The sequence below is a fragment of the Macaca fascicularis genome, chromosome 7 (genome assembly GCF_037993035.2).
Source record: "Macaca fascicularis isolate 582-1 chromosome 7, T2T-MFA8v1.1".
NCBI classification, from domain to species: domain Eukaryota; kingdom Metazoa; phylum Chordata; class Mammalia; order Primates; family Cercopithecidae; genus Macaca; species Macaca fascicularis.
The window spans coordinates 135,097,803-135,114,866 of record NC_088381.1 but is presented as its reverse complement, the minus strand read 5'-3'; the positions used below and the strand labels follow the sequence as shown (position 1 = coordinate 135,114,866).

The following is a 17,064-nucleotide window of genomic DNA, read 5'->3' as shown; positions in this document are numbered from 1 at the left end:
AATACAAAATTTAGTCAGGCGTGGTGGCGAATGCCTGTAATCCCAGCTACTCAGGAGGCTGAGGCAGGAGAATCACTTGAACCCGAAAGGCAGAGTGGTTGCAGTGAGCAAAGATCACACCACTGCACTCCAGCCTGGGTGACGGAGCAAGACTACGCCTCACAAAAAAACAACAAACAAACAAAAACATTAAATAGTATCACCTGGGAGAGGCTAAAGATGTAGGAGGAAAAAAGAGGAGCTGGATAATTTTACATTTACCAAAAAGTTAGTTGTGGACCGTTCCCGTTACATATCAGCAAGGATGACAGGTCCTATGATTGCTGTAGTTTGCATGCTGTCTGCAGAACTAGGCTTGGCGTGGTTTATGCCTGATGATTTAGATCCAGGGAACTGGGAAACTAAACTAGTGCAGAAAAAGAAAAGTGAAGTAGTAAAGTACCATAATGTTTTCCACTTGGAAGATAGCCTGAGGATCAGCTTTGAGAAAGAGTTTCTTCAGTGTAGGATTCTCAGAATGGAGCATCGTGAAGAAAGGAAAGGCATCCAAAAGTCTAGCTGAATTCCTTTGCTCTTAACCACCCTACTCTTGGAGGAACCAGAGATGACTACTGGATACCAGGGATCACAATAAAATATGTAGTGGCATTTGTTCCATACCTGAAGTGTTTGATTCAGTTCTCAAGCTCCTGTAAAAATAAATAGCACATTTCAAAAATTTGCCGGCATAACCACAAATATTTAGACAAGATTTACTAGATATAAAATAACCAGTCATTCTGTAAATGCTTTGTGGGTGGTAATGAAACATGTTTAGCAAGCCTAGGCCATTGCTGATTATAGAACATATGAGACTAAAATTACCTAAATTTCTGCAACATATGGGCTATTCAATCTGTAAAAGCCGTAAAAATTTATTGTACGTAATAATATGTAATCTATTCTTATTATGTCTATTCCAGTCACTCCATAGGCTGCTGGCATCCCCAACACTGCTGCCTCCTTGTCCTTCCCTTAACAGGCTGAGAGAAGTTAGCTGCTGCTGCTAAGTCGCGTAAATAAGGTCAATTATGTTGGGAATATTGGGTTTCAAAGAGACCTGGGGATAAATTCTGAAATGGATGGTTAGGAGAAATCACCAACTAATGGTAACTTCTTTACCACCAAGTCTGTGGCCTTACTAGGGGTGGCCACGCTTGGGAATCTTGCAGGCAAATAATGTACCTTATTTACATTTAATAACATTTCTTATGGTTTGTTGGATAAAAGAGGAGGCTAGCAGTTTTTTAGAAGATTTCACTTTAAGAAATGTCTTTGGATAAAGAAGCTTATTTTCTGTGCTCCTAATTTTTAAAATTGATAATAATTAAAATACTTATTTCCTTAACCTCATTGGCATACTAAAACATAAACTTAAGTCACATAATTTTCACCAAATTCTTATTTCTTGATACATTTTCAATAAATATTTTGGAAATATTGAATAAAACAAATAGTTTAGGAAGAAAAATTGTCTTAGCTATTATCCTATAAAATAAACATGCAAAGACATAATTGTGATCCATTTTAAGGGGTCTGGCAAATACACCCAGTTCAAGTTCTACAATGGATCTTTCAGAAAGTAAATGTTAAAACAGTAATTTTCTATACAGTTCGCAAATAAATATTCATATAGTCTTTATCAAATGGATCTGGTGACTTAAATGAAGGTTAAGCTTAATGATAAAAATTTTCAAGAGACTGAGAAATATCAAGTAAATGTACTTTGAAGAATAGATGCAAATTAAAATAAAGCCTGCCACTATCCTTTAAAACAAAGGAAAGAGCCATGGTAGGACTACTGTCAAGATATGAGAAAAAATATAAATACTTTATAAAGTAAATTCTTCATTTCTAAAGGACCTAAAGTGACAGTATAGATAAGTTTAAGTCTCCAACATTTTTCACTCATCTAGATTTAAGATGCTCAATTTAAATTTTAAAGACTAGTAAATATGAGGGCAGAATATTCAACAAGATCATTGTTTACTTTTTTTTTTTTCCTGAGACGAGGTCTCCCTCTGTTAGCCAGGCTAGAGTGCAGTGGCTCTACCATGGCTCTTTGCAGCCTTGACCTCCCAGCTCAAGCAATCCCCTTGCCTCAGCCTCCTGAGTAACTGGGACCTCAGGTGTTCACTACCATGCCCAGAAAATTTTTTCTTTTTTGTAGGGACAGGGTCTTGCCATATTGCCCGGGGTTGTCTTGAGCTCCTGAGCCCAAGTGATCCTCCCGCCTGGGTCTCTCAAAGTATTGGGATTACAGTCATGAGCTGTTGCACCCAGCTTAATTTTTTATCTGTGTTCCAAAGTACACAGTTATAAAGTGTCACTGAAATCCATGGTTTTGGAAAAGAAAAATAATATATATAACTTATTTTTCAACCTCACTAGCATGATTAAATCTTACTAATGTCTCTGCAATACAGCAGTGGTGAATTCCATTCTGTTCTTAAAATATTACATCTTTCATTCATAATTAACATTCTCAAATTAGACTCTAGCTAGTAATTATGTTCCTGATGCAAATAGGCAATAAAAAAGAAATCCATGCTTTATTAAATTGGGCTTAAGAGGATTACTTGTAACCAAAATTTGTTTTGTTTTGTTTTTCTTCATCTATTTATTTCTTTCCAGTAGAGTCAGCTGATAAATGGCGTAGGGAGCTGAGAAGGGAGGGGTGAGACCTTGACTAATTTGAGATTTGTTAATTCTCAAGATCTTTTATATCTTTAAAATTCCGTGATTTTTGCTATTTAGGGATTCATTTTTTCATCATTTCCAATAGTGATCATAACAGTGAGACTAATGAAACAGTACCTGCTGAGCCTTTTTCATCCTAACAATTAAAGTTATTCTTATAATTTTTAATATTTTAAAAAGCAATTAAGGGGTAGTATAGAAAAATTCTCAGAGAGTGAATGTCAGCAAGATTGCTGACTAGAGACCCCTGGCATTCATCCTTCCCCCACAAGAAAGGACCAGAGCAATGAATAAACTGCTAAGATATGACTGCACTGTCAAAGGAAGGTCACTGGAGGACAGCTGGGGAACAGAGACATGTCTGTGGTGATGGAAAGTCCAGGAGGACAGTGTGGAGGCACCTATATCACCCATGTGGCCTAGATCTGCCCAGAGTCAGGGGAGACTTCCCATTGCAGGGAAAAGGTAAGCAGAAGAGCCCCACCAGCCCCCATTGCTACCAAAAACACCTACAGTCCTTACAACAGGAGCATCCCACAGTCCTCACAAGCCCTGAGCCTAGTTTTGGGAGTTGCTAGGAATTCACACAGCTACATTGCCCCAGGTTAAGAGCACAAGGTATGCACTTCCTACTCCCCAATCACCACCTGTGAGCCAAGCTGCTGCTTGAGATCAGAGCCACCTCTGGAGAGTAACCTGCTCTGTGGGGCCACTAGCCACTGCATCTCTCCAGCCCTAAGGCTCCAACTCCATTCCACGAAGCCCACAGTGGCGGCTGAACACCACAACACCACCTGTGCAGAACCTGGGCCAGGATCTGCTGTGGCTTTGGTCTCACATAGCAGGGAAACCAACCCTCACTGCTGCACTTATAGCCAGAGGGAGAGTATGACAGTCTTACCATGGAAAACCCACCCTTGAGCCAGCCAAACTGCTGCATACATACCCTCAAGTGAGAGAGACCCCTGAACCTCTAAACAACTGATATACCCCTGGGCAAGCAGAACGGCTGTGTGCCTGTGCTTAGGACATGAAGAAACAATTCCACAGTGCCTCCATCCCCTACAGATATGTTCCTGGCCTGCCCAATGACCCTGCACCCAAAATCAGGGCCCGAGACACAGTCCTGCAGGTTGCTTCTGACAGGCATGCCTTCAGACCAGCCAAACAGGCAAGAACCCCTATCCTGGACCAGAGAAACAGCCCCATAAGTCCCCCAGGTGGACATGCCCCAGGCTGCCAAGCAGCCCTATATCCACATATCAGGCCTCAGAAACAGCCCACAGGCTGTCCCCAGTGGGCATGTCCCTGAGTCAGCCAAGCAGACTTGCACTAGTGTTCCAGATTTGAGAAATGGCTATGTGGGCCATCCCCTGTAAACATGCCCGCAGATCACCTGCACCCAAGCAGCTGTGCACCCACATCCCTGGTGCATAACTCTGAGAAACACCAGGCCTAAGAAACATTTCTGTAGGCTGCTACTCACAGACAACTGTGTGATCATGCTCCCGGCTGCATTAACAGCCCATGGCCCCAAACCCAGCAAGCCAGACCCCAGGTTGGCCAACCCACTGTGTGTATGTGCCTGTCTGTCCCTGATCTGAGAAACAGCCTGGTGAGCCCAACTCTGGCAAAACTGCACCACTGATGCCACAAACTCTCTAAGCCCAGGCCACTGAGAAACTTGCAAATGCTGAAGAAACTACATGGAGACTGCACTATTGCATCCACTTAGAACCAAAGCCAACGCAACCCACTGAACTGACATCCCAAGACCCATTCATACAAATAAGTCTTTCCCTGTGACACTACTCCATAAAATAGGAAGAGGCATTTTTTTTCCATTAGATGCATAGAACTCAACATAGGACCACAGGATACATGACACTTCCAAAGGAAAACAATAATTCTCCAGTAACAAACATCAATAATAAGAAAATATATAAAATGTCAGAAAAAGAATTTAAAATAATAATCTTAAGAAAATTCTTAAGATCAAAATCTTTTCCAGATAAACCAAAACTAAGGAAATTCATCACTAGATTGGCCTTACAAAAAATGCTCAAGGGACTTATACATAGAAATGAAAAGATGATAGCCACCATCATGCAAACATGCAAAACTATAAAACTCCCTGGTAGCGCTGATACACAAAGGAGAAAGAGAAAGCAATAAAATCTTATCACTACAGAAAATCACTCAACTGCAAAAATAAACAATAAGAGAAGAAGTAAGGAGCAAATGATATACAAAACAACCAGAAAACATGTAACAAATTGACAGGAGTAAGTCTTCACCTATCACTAATAACCTTAAATGTAAATAGATTAAATTCCCTACTTAAAAGATATAGACTGGCTGAATGGATTTTTCTTTTAAATGACCCAACTATATGCTGCCTACATGAAACTTACTTCACCTGTAAAGATACATACAGACTGAAGGTGAAGAAATGAAACAAGATATTCAATGCAAATGGAAACCAAAGTCAGGCAAGATTAGCCATATTTATATCAGATAAAACAGACTTTAAGTCAGAAACTGTAAAAAAAAGATGAAGAAAGTCATTTTATAGTTATAAAGGGATCAATTTAACATGAGGACATAACAATTGTAAATACACATGTACACTGGAGCACCCAGATTTATAAAGCAACATTAGATCTAAAGGCAAATATAGATTCCAATACAGTAACAGCTGGGGACTTCAACACCCACTCTTAGCCTAGGACAAATCATCTAGACAGAAAATCATCAAAGAAACATGGAATTTAAACTAGATCACAGACCAAATGACTTAACAGACATTTATAGAACATTTCATCCAACAGCTGCACAGTACACATTCTTGTCATCAGCATATGGAATGTTCTCCAGGATTGACTGACTGTATGTTAGGACGCAAAACAAATCTCAAAAAGTTTATCCAAAAATTTTTAAAAATTTAAATCTTATCAAGTATTTTGTCTGATCACAGTGGAATAAAACTAGAAATCAATAACAATAGGAACATCAAAAGTATACAATACATAAAAATTAAACAACATGCTCCTAAATGAAAGGAAGAAATGAAATATGCTATCTAAAAATTTACTGACACAAATGGAAATAGAAACACAATACACCAAAACTTACAGGGGCACAGCAAAAGCAGTATTAAGAGTCAAGTTTATAGTAATAAATACCTACATCAAAAAACTAGGAAGATGTCAAATAAATAACCTAATGATGCACCTTGAGGAACTAGAAAAGCATGAATAATCCAAACTCAAAATTAGTAGATGGAAAGAACTAATAAAAGTCAGAGGAGAAATAAATGAAATGGAGACTGAAAAAAAACCCCAAAATATTAACAAAACATGATTAACTCATTCTATGAGGCCAGCATTGCCTTGATACCAAAACCAGACAAGGACATGACAAAAAAAGAAGACTACAGGTTAGTATCCCAGATGAATATAGATGACAAAATCTTCAACAAAATGAAACCCACAGAACTGTCCAACACAAGGAGTAAACATTAATGTAATGTGAACTATGGACTATAGTTAATAACAATGTATTAATATGTGTTCATTGACCGTAACAAATGTACCACATGTAAGACGTTAATAGAAGATACCATGGGGGATTGGTAGGAGGGCGCAGTGGGATGTGTGTGTGGAACTCTGTGCACTATTTGCTCAGTTATTTTGTAAATCTAAAACTGCACGCAAAAAATAAAGTTTATTATTTTTCATAATTTTTTTTAAAAGGCATTAAAAGCGAATCTAATGGTTTAGGGCATTTGTTTTGGGCAAGGAAAGAAGTAGCTGAAATGATTCAGTTAACTTTGTGAGATTTTGATTTGTGGTATGTTTTTGAAGTATTTGACAAGGGTTGGGGGCACTGGATTTGAGACATAAGAATGAAACAAAACATAAGGAAGACATCAGAGTGACCAGACCTGATCAATGATTATTTAGGACAAATTGCCAAGTTGGATGGATTCATTTAATATCATTTTTAAAAGAAATCTTACGCTTTTCTAATAAAGTCATACTCATGTATTGTAGTGAAAGGTACATTTTCCACTGAGCAGCACCTGCACATACCCTTCTGCATCTTCTATTCCTGTATCCCTTTCCTATTTCTGACTAATGGTTTCTGTTTTTCTCTTCCTACTTTACTCTCACTCTCTCCTGTTGTTGTTGTTTTTTTAATCCTTGTACATTCTCTTCTAACACATCAGACTTACAAGTTGCTCTTCTGTCATCGTTTACTTATGCTGAAATAGCTTAGTGGTTATCATAAAAAAAAAAAAAAAAAGATCAGTGTTCTGGGGAGAAATTTATTTCAGTGACTTCTGTGCCCTCAGTAAAAGTAGGAAAATGTCTGTGGGTGATAACAGCAATTCCCACATTGAACCATATTTTTTATCTTTTTGAGCCCCTGGTCCTGGAAGAAAGCTCCCTGGAAGATTCCTGGTGAGCCTATAGTTCTTTCCACAGCTATAAAAGCAGAATCCTTAGTTTGACTGTAGGGCTTTGGGAGAAGCCATTGTGAGAGAGGGAATCCTTGCTTGATAGATATGACTGGTTTCTCCTAAGGAAATGGTTCTCAAACCTGAGTATGCATTAGAATCACTTGGAAGTCTATTAAAACACAGAATTCTATGCCCCATCCCCAAGCTTATGATTCAGTAAGAAGGGGTGAGGCCTAAGCATTTACTTCTTTAACCAGTTCCCAGGTGATGCTGCTGGTCCGGCGTCCTCATTTTGAGAACAACCAGTAAAGAAACCTTAGATAGTTAATGATGCTTTCCTTGAGCGTCAAGAGCTAACACTTTGAATGTCTTGGCACTTGTATCTAGAGGCTCTGGGATTGTGAAAAATGCAGTGCTCAAGCAGCTGAAGCAAACTACTCTGATTTCAAGGTTTGTGGCTCTCCTAACGATCACCCATATTCCTTTGTTTCCCTTGGCCTATACTTTGTTAGGAAAGAAGACTTTTTAGAAAAACCAGCTTTGAGTAGTTAATCCTCAGCTGAATAAGATATTTTTGTGTATATATTTATTTATATGTATGTGTGTGTGAAAAAAATATATAAATATATATATATATATATTTTTTGCAATAGGATCTTGCTCTGTCACCCAGGCTGGAGTGCAGTGGCTCTTTCATGGCTCACTGCAGCCTCAACCTCCCCAGGGTTAGGTGATCCTTCCACTTCAGCTTCCCTAGTAGCTGGGACTACAGGCGCATGCCACCATGCTCTTCTAAACTTTTGTATTTTTTTGTAGAGATAGGGTTTTGCCATGTTGCCCAGGCTGGTCTTGAACTCCTTGACTTGAGCGATCTGCTCACTTCAGTCTCTCAAAGTGCTGGGATTACAGGTGTGAGCCACTGCGCCTGGCCCTATGATACATTTTTTGTGAGAGGAGCCATTTTAAAGAAGATACATTTTTTTTCTTTAATCTACACTGTTAAAAATGAATTATTAGTGACATAATGATCACTAGTGACAAAAATGATCATCTGTTGAGCAACTAATGTGTCCCAAGCCCTCTGTGTACTTTCATCACTATGCTTCTCAGAACCTTACAAAGTCCCTAGTGTGTTTACTGTTTTCATTTCATTATACTCTTTTAAGGAACTCCCTAGAGCACACTTATATTTGACTCTAGCATGCATTCTATTATTCATTTTAGCAGATCTTCACAGTGGTTAAGATTACATTATAAGAAACATGAAAGGTCTAGACTCCTGGCAGGAGAATGCTTAAAGTCTATCCAGGACAAAAGATTTAATGTTCATTTTTGAGAAATTTTGCAAGGACAGACTTCACAATGTACAGAACCTACAGAAACTTGTTCTGTTGTTTATCAATATATAATAAATAAGTATTTTTATTTTTTATTTATTTAAGAGTCAGTGTCTTGCTCCATCACCTGGGCTGGAGTGCAATGGCTTGATCATTCTCACCACAGCTTCAAACTCCTGGGCTCAAGTGACCCTCCCACTTTTGTTTTAGTGACAGGGTTTTGTTAAGTTGCCCAGGATGGTACTCCCATTGTAGCTTCCTCAGATGGGATTACAGGCGTGTGTGCCCAGGTTATTTTTTTAATTGGTTGCTATATTACCTAATAATAAAATTTTCCTCTGTGTTAAAGTAATTTTTACTTTAAATCTACTTTTTAAATGTAGCTTTCTGTGAACTTCCTCATACATTTGAATATGGTCATTGTCACCTATTAACATTCTCCTATCACCTCCATTTTTTTACTACACTAAAAATATTTAATCAGTTTTGTGCTCTTTTCCCCATTTCTTCTCTAGGTTCAGTTTATTGGGTAGTATAGTGGAAAGATTACTTTAGACATCCTGTGTGGTACAGAACCATGTTTGTACTGTATTTAACGTGAGTCAAATCTACATTAGGTTTTTTGTTCAGTTTGCTTGAACCTATCCTCCTCCCTCTTTCCTTCCTTCCTCCCACCCTATATTTTATCTATATCTACACCTACATGTATTTTGAACAGTTACCATGTGCCTGGTATTGTGAGGGTTTTAGTATCAGCTATTTAATCCTTACAGCAATTCTACATGGTAGATATTATTCCCATTTTACAAATGAGGAAACAGACCTGAAGAAGTTAAGTAACTTGCCCAAGATCATAGAGCTAATGAGATAGGGAAGCCAGGATTTGAACCCAGAGGACTGACTGCAAAGCTTATTCTCTGTTTTTGTTTGTTTGGTTGGTTTTTGAGGCAGGGTGTCATTCTGTCACCCATGCTGGAGTGCAGTGGTGCGATCTCAGCTCACTGCAACCTCCACCTCCCAGGTTCAGGCAATCCACCTCAGCCTCCTGAGTACCTGGGACTACAGACACATGCTGCCACACCCAACTAATTTTTGTAGAGACAGGGTTTCACCATGTGGCCCAGGCTGGTCTTGAACTCCTGGATTTAAGCTATCTGCCTCCCTCAGCCTCCCTAAGTGCTGGGATTACAGGTCTGAGCCACCATGACCTGTGGCAAAGTTCTCTGTATTGGCTGTGTTAAACTGTCTCTCAATGAATGCATCCTAGATTCAATTTACTTTTAAAATTATATGTGTAATCAATTATATAATGAAAGTTTAATAGAAACATCTATCTGTAGCTACAACAAATATTTATTCCTTCTATCATCAACTATGCCCAAACTGTGGTTTCTTCCCAGGCTATAGAAATAAAATACCATTGTATTTACATTTTTTGGAATTTTGCTTTTCTGGCTTATAATTCCTTATTACTAATGTAGCTCTTTTCTTTCTTCTTCTTCTTCTTCTTTTTTTTTTTTAAATAGAGACAGGGTCTCCCTATGTTGCCCAGGTGGGTTTTGAACTCCTGGGCTCAAGCAATCCTCCTGACTCAGCCTCCCAAAGTGCTGGAATTATAGGCAGGAGCCACCATGCCAGCCATAGCTCTTTTCATTGAAATTCTGCCTATGGCTTTTTCTAATGGGGCTCTGTTGTTTCACGAAATTGACATACTATTTCCTGGTTAGCCATTTTTTCACTAGTGAGCATTTGGATTACTTACAGGTTTTCAATATGAAATGCTATGTTCAGATAAGTTATTTTCCCCTTTGAATTATTTCTTTGACATGTTACCATAAGTAAAGGAGTACAAACATTTGGGGTGTGAATTGAATTGACAATCATTTATAGTGACACCAAGAGTGTTGTTGACACCTAATGAAAAGCTAACTGGTAATTGCTTAACTAGTATTTCTTTAATTATTAGTGAGGTTGATTCCTTCTCAAGTAGTTGTCTTCTGGAGTAAATTTTCTATTTATGTTCTTAAATCGTTTGTTAATTGGATCCCTTATAAATTCCTACAAACTACTTATATATAAAGGTAATCTATTATACTTTTTTTGTTTTTTGGTTTTTTTTTTTCCGAGATGGGGTCTTGCTTTGTTACCCAGGCTGCAGTGCAATGGCGCAATCTCGGCTCACTTCAACCTTACCCTCCTGGGTTCAAGCAATTCTCCTGCCTCAGCCTCCCGAGTAGCTGGGATTACAGGCACCAGCCGCCACACCTGGCTAATTTTTGTATTTTTAGTAGAGACAGAGTTTCACCATGTTGGCCAGGCTGGTCTCAAACTCCTGACCTCGTGATCTACCCGCCTTGGCATCCCAAAGTGCTGGGACTACAGGCATGAGCCACCACACCCGGTCTATTATGCTTTCCCTGCAACTCTGTTGTCATACATTTATGAATGTATTTTTTAAAATGATTTATTTGGCAGAGATTTGTAATTGTTATGCAATCAATCAACTTGGAACTCTATTCCCCCAGAGGTTCACACTTGCTCAGGTCTTTGCTCAAATGGCCTTGACCACCTGTATAAAATATCTCTCCACCCTCTTCTAATCCTTCTCACTCTCTATTCTCTCTCTCTCTTTTTATTTTCATCACAGCACATTCTAGCTGGCATAACATATTGTATTGGTTTATTATCTGTGTCCCCCACTAGAATAAAACACTTCATGAGATAGGGACTTGATCATTTTTGGTGCTGTATCCCCAGTGCCTAGTGCATAGGAAGTGCTCATAAATATTTTTGAGTGAATGATGCAAACTCTGCCATTGAATTACTTTTATTGCATCAGTGGACAATAAATGATCTTTCCTCTGTAAATGAGGCAATGATACCATTCCATTTTCTTCTGGCTCATTATAGTTTTAAAATAATTTACTCTTTTCCTATCTGAAATTTTTTTATGGTACATCATAAATCTTTGACCAACATTTTCCTAGAATTTTGCTTTTTCCATGCTTTTTTTTTTTTTTTTTTTGAGACGGAGTTTCACTGTCACCCAGGCTGGAATGCAGTAGCATGATCTCGGCTCACTGCAACCTCTGCCTTCTGGGCCGAGTAACTGGGATTACAGGTGCCTGCCACCACCTCTGGCTAATTTTTGTAGTTTTTAGTAGAGACAGGGTTTCACCATCTTGGCTAGGCTGGTCTTGAACTCCTAACCTCATGATCTACCTGCCTCAGCCTCCCAAATGCTGAGATTACAGGTGTGAGCCACTGCACCCAGCCTCTTTCCATGCTTCTTTTGAATTCATATCAGTTTGGATCTATTTTTGTATTTTTTTTTTTTTTTGAGACAGGCTGGAGTGCAGTGACATGTTCATAGCTTACTGTAACCTTGAACTCCTGGGCTCAAGAGATCCTCCTGCCTCAGCCTCCCCTGTAGCTAAGACTATAGTCATGTGCCATCACACCTGGCTACTTCTAAATCTTTTTTGTAGAGGCACAGTCTCGGTAAGTTGCCCAGGATCGTCCTCCCACCTCAGGCTCCCAAAGTGCTAGCATTACAAGCATGAGCCACTGTGCCTGGTTATGTTTTTATTTCTATATTCGAAACTTTGCACTGGTAGTTCTGATGGCCATTTAATTATAACATGGCTTAAGATTTTATAGGACTGAGTAGCCCTTAGACATTTTTCATCCCAATTGTTTCCTTGAGATTTTTTTCTTTAACATTTTACTATGGAAAATCAAATATGCTAAATTAGAGAGAAGAAATAGTATAGGAACTGGAAAACTTTTTTTGAATGCATAATAGAATATTTTTTAACAATGCAAAACAATGATCCTAGCATTTCTGCTTTCCTTTATATTAGGCAGTCTTTGTAAGTCCCAAGTTTATAATGAAAATATTTTCACCATGTACAAAATAGTTCCTAAAATTATAGTAACATATTACCACTGTTCTTTTAATTCACCAGGCCAGTTTTGAGCCCTTCTCTGTGTCCAGCATGTGTTCTAAGAGGTGTGAAGGATACCATACCAAGAAGAGGCTCCCTGCCTGCAAGGTGCTTATTATCCAGTTGGGTAGACAGAAACTTTAAGTGAAAGAACTGGAGACTCTCCTGCTATCATCTTAGCTTTATCCTCTGTACAAGCCAATGATAGACAGCTTATAAGATTAAATACATAACAAATGAAACAGAGAAAGCAGCTAAGAGCCTGCAATAGGTGAGCCAGAAACAACAGTCTCCAAATGCATGATTAAATATCTGTCAGCACTGGCACAGAACAGGGAGACTGAACTTTATCCTCAACCAAGCCAGGGAAGTAGTCATACCTAGTGTAATGCTAAGCACTCAACAATACCAATTAACATCTCAATAGGATATCTCATAGAAATCATAAAATTGTATAGAAAAAAAGGATGTGGAAAAGATAGGGGTAAACATCTGTGTCAGTGAATTTTTTAAAACAGTTTTAAATGTGAACCTAACAGTCCAGTTTCTGATTTTTGTTGTTGTTGTTGTTACATTAATAAGTTCTTTAGTGGTGATTTTTGAGATTTTGGGGCACCCATCACCCAAGCACTGTACGCTGTAGTCAATGTGTAGTGTTTTACCCCTCACTCCCCTCCTACCCTGTTTCCTTGAGATGTTTACCCCTATCTTTTCCACATCCTTTTTTTTCTATACAATTTTATGATTTCTATGAGATATCCTATTGAGATGTTAATTGGTATTGTATTTGTATCTACTTATGCAGAAGAAGAATCTAGTTGTCCTTATTCAAGTTGTCTTTTATTTCTGCCATTAAAGTTTTGTAATTCCATTTATATAGATAAGAGTATCAGCCTCACTAAATATTTGGTTCTTGTTATTGATGTTGAAAAATACACCCTTTTTTCAGTATATTTTTGGCATGTAAATTAAAACTATTTTTTGTGTTTATCTTATAATCTGTAGCCTTCCAAAAGAAACTAAATTTTTGTTGTTTCTCAAATTTTCTAAATATGAATTGCCATTTGCAAAGAGTGATTTTAAAAATGCATAATTTTCTTTGTATTTCTGAGTCCTATCAGATTGCTAGAAACTTTTATATCACATAGAAATGTTAATGGGAACACTCCTAATTTGTTCTAAGTTTTGTTTTTGTTTGAGACAGGGTCTCACTCTGTCACCCAGGCTGGAGTGCAGTGGCACAATCGTGGCTCATTGCAGCCTTGACCTCTTGGGTTCAAGCCATCCTCCCACCTCAGCCTCCCGAGTAGCTGGGACTACAGGAATGCACCACCACTCCTGACTAATTTTTGTAGTTTTTGTAGAGATGGGCTTTTCAGCATGTTGTGTTCTAAGTTCTAAATAGAACAATTATAAATTTCTTCATTAAAAATACTAGAGGCGGCCGGGCACGGTGGCTCACACCTGTAATCCCAGCACTTTGGGAGGCCGAGGCAGGCGAATCACGAGGTCAGGAGATCGAGACCATCCTGGCTAAGACGGTGAAACCTCGTCTCTACTAAAAATACAAAAAAATTAGCCGGGCGTGGTGGCGGGCGCCTGTAGTCCTAGCTACTCAGGAGGCTGAGGCAGGAGAATGGCGTGAACCTGGGAGGCGGAGCTTGCAGTGAGCCGAGATTGTGCCACTGCACTCCAGCCTGGGTGACAGAGCAAGACTCCATCTCAAAAAAAAAAAAAAAAAAGTATAGGCTCTGGTTTGTGGTAAATATTCTTTATTGTGCTAAAGGAAAACTCACTACTATGTGGATCTTTTCTGTGATCAAGAATATCAAACTTTATCAATGTATTTATAGTATCACGGCTTTTCTGCTCTTTTATATTTTAATAATGATTAATATTAACTGTTCCCTTAATTTTATACTAAGCTTGCTGTATTTTCCCTGCTAAGACTGTAAGATTTTAGCATTTATTGTCACAAGTAGAATTAACTTTTTCCTTTTCTCATTACTGCACTTGACTAGTCTTTAAAAAAGAAAAAAGCAAAAAAGTTATTAGTTGGAAGTATAGAGAAGGATAAGGGATACATAGAGAACATGTATAGAGGAAAAGATAGAGAAGTATAGAGATGTACCTTTAATAAAATTAAAAGTACCCATAATCACTATCAAAGTCAATATGACTCCAACTCCTAAATATGTGAACACTGTGATTCTATTTTCTTTCCTTTTTTTCTTTGAGACAGAGTGTTGCTCTGTCGCCCAGGCTGGAGTGCAGTGGCACGATCTCAGCTCACTGCAACCTCCACCTCCAGGGTTCAAGCAATTCTCGTGTCTCAGCCTCCCGAGTAGCTGGGATTACAGATGTCCACTACCACGCCGAACTAATTTTTTTAGTAGAGACGGGGTTTTGCCATGTTGGCCAGGCTGGTCTTGAACACCTGACCTCAGGCGATCCACCTGCCTCGGCCTCCCAAAGTGCTGGGATTACAGGTGTGAGCCACCGCACCCGGCCTCTGTTATATTTCCTGAAGCACATACAACAATTGACATCAGGTAGACAGCCCAGAATGCCAATTGAGAAACATGAGAAGTTGGAAAATAAAAATTAGCCAAGGTTGAACCAAATGTGGGTCATTCAGAATTGACTATATCATCATTCAGTTATACTACATCTGTCTCTGAGAATCTTCAGTGGCAGATGCCTGAGTTAAGAGACTAAAGCACACACTTCTTTATTAATATTTCATGTCTTAGAATTCCTTTGGCATGTTCCTGCCTCACATACCTGGATTCTTCAGCCTCAAGAGCCGTGCTCTGAAAATCAGGTGTCTTTTCTTCAGAGGTCTTATTCTCCATCTCCTTGGATGTATTTGCCTCACTTTCTACTGGAGTCAAGGTAGTTTGAAAATATCTTTTACCTTCAAAAGTCAGTGTTATGTTTGAGATGGTGACATGTTTTGAGGATTCTTTCAACTCACTCTTACTTTTTGTATCTTGTAGACACCCAGGCTTCAGAATGTTTTTCAATTTTTCCTTTAAAAATAAAAAGCAGCAGCAAATCAGGTAACAGAAGAGCATCAGGTAATAGGTGTTTGTGGAGCAGTATCTAATACAGGCAGCATTTCATTCATCGTCACTTAACACCTGTGAGGAGTAGTAAGGAGGGAGAGAGGCTTAGAGTGGCACGACTATGGGGAGAGCCCCAGGTGTGTTGGCGGCAGGCTGTGTGGGAGCCAGGGCCTGCCCCACTGCAGCCTGACACAACATGTTCCCAAGCTCGTGTTGTCACCTCACAGAAGACAGTTGGCATCTCATTACAGCACAATAAATGTTTCCCAGAAATGCCACTGATTCCCCAGTCTGAGTTTGGTCTTATTTAGAACATCTGATAGGTTACAGGGGCCAGGGGCTCATAATATAAGAGATTTTTTTTTTTTTTTTTTTGTCAAAAGACTTAGAACATGTATCTAAAACTTAATACCCTAAAATCCCACCCTGCTCCTAATTTCCCAGTTTCTGTTAATGTATCACCTCTCCTAGCCACTCTCTGATTTGCTCAGAATCACTCAGGACTCAAGGCAGTTGGTCAGCAGGCCCTAAAGCTGGCTTTCTAATGTCCTTCCTGTCCGCACCTTCTTCTTTCCACTGCCCCTGCCTAGTCCATTACTTCTTGATATGGTTTGGATGTTTTGTCACTTGAAAATCTCATGTTGAAATGTGACCTCCAATGCTGGAAGTGAGCCTAGTGGGAGGTGTTTAGGTCTTGGGGGCAGATCCCTTGTGAATGGCTTGGTGCTGTCCTCACTGTAATGAGTGAGTTCTCACTCTGAGTTGATGCGAGATTTGGTTGTTTAAAAGAGCCTGGCACCTCCTTCCTCTCTCTTTTGCTCTCTCTCTGGCCATGTGATGTGCTGGCTCTCCTTCTCTTCCGCACGACTGTAAGTTCCCTGAGGCCCTCGCTTGAAGCAGATGCCAGCATTGTGCGTCCTTTACCACCTACAGACCCATGAGCCAATTAACCCTCTTTTCTTTATTAATTGCCCACCCTCAGATATTTCTTTATAGCAATGCAAGAATGGCCTAATATACCTCTACTGCATTTCCTTTAAAATGATGTAATAATTTTCTTCCTTAAAGATAAAACTTTTCCCTGACAATGAAAGTCATACATATTTATTGTAGCATATTTGGAAAATCCTATAATGAATAAAGCTAAAGGTAGAATATTATTGCTTGCCAAGGCAGGTGGATTACTTGAGGCCAGGAGTTTGAGACCAGCTTGGGCAACATGGAGAAACCCCATCTCTACTAAAAATACAAAAATTAACTGGGCATGTGGTGGGCACCTGTAATCCCAGCTACTTGGAAGGCTGAGGCATAAGAATCGCTTGAACCTGAGAAGTGGAGGTTGCAGTGAGCTGAGATCTTGCCACTGCACTCCAGCCTGGGCAATGGAGTGAGACTGTCTCAAAATAATAATAATACTAATAATAATACTAATAATAAATTATTGCTTGTATGATGCCACTGCCCAGAAACAACTACTCCTGTGCACATTTCACTCTGATCTTTCTATT

The 17,064-nt window shown here is 39.2% G+C and overlaps 1 protein-coding gene and 1 long non-coding RNA gene across 5 annotated transcripts in view; one reads left to right on the top strand and one right to left on the bottom strand.

Moving 5' to 3' along the window:
• Positions 1–17,064, top strand: part of LOC141407295 (uncharacterized) — a 59,462-nt gene that overhangs the window by 20,467 nt on the left and 21,931 nt on the right. The gene's annotated exons all lie outside the window — the stretch shown is intronic.
• Positions 1–17,064, bottom strand: part of GARIN2 (golgi associated RAB2 interactor family member 2) — a 37,102-nt gene that overhangs the window by 4,664 nt on the left and 15,374 nt on the right. Inside the window, exons 6-7 of one of the 4 annotated variants that reach the window (XM_045397553.3) lie at positions 15,273–15,520; positions 663–689 (exon numbers count right to left, since the gene is read on the bottom strand). In XM_045397553.3, coding sequence (XP_045253488.1) covers positions 663–689; positions 15,273–15,520 — 275 coding nt within the window. Of the gene's footprint in view, positions 1–441; positions 690–15,111; positions 15,521–17,064 lie in introns of those variants that run through there. The other 3 variants (XM_065547500.2, XM_045397552.3, XM_045397551.3) reach the window with 3 other exon arrangements.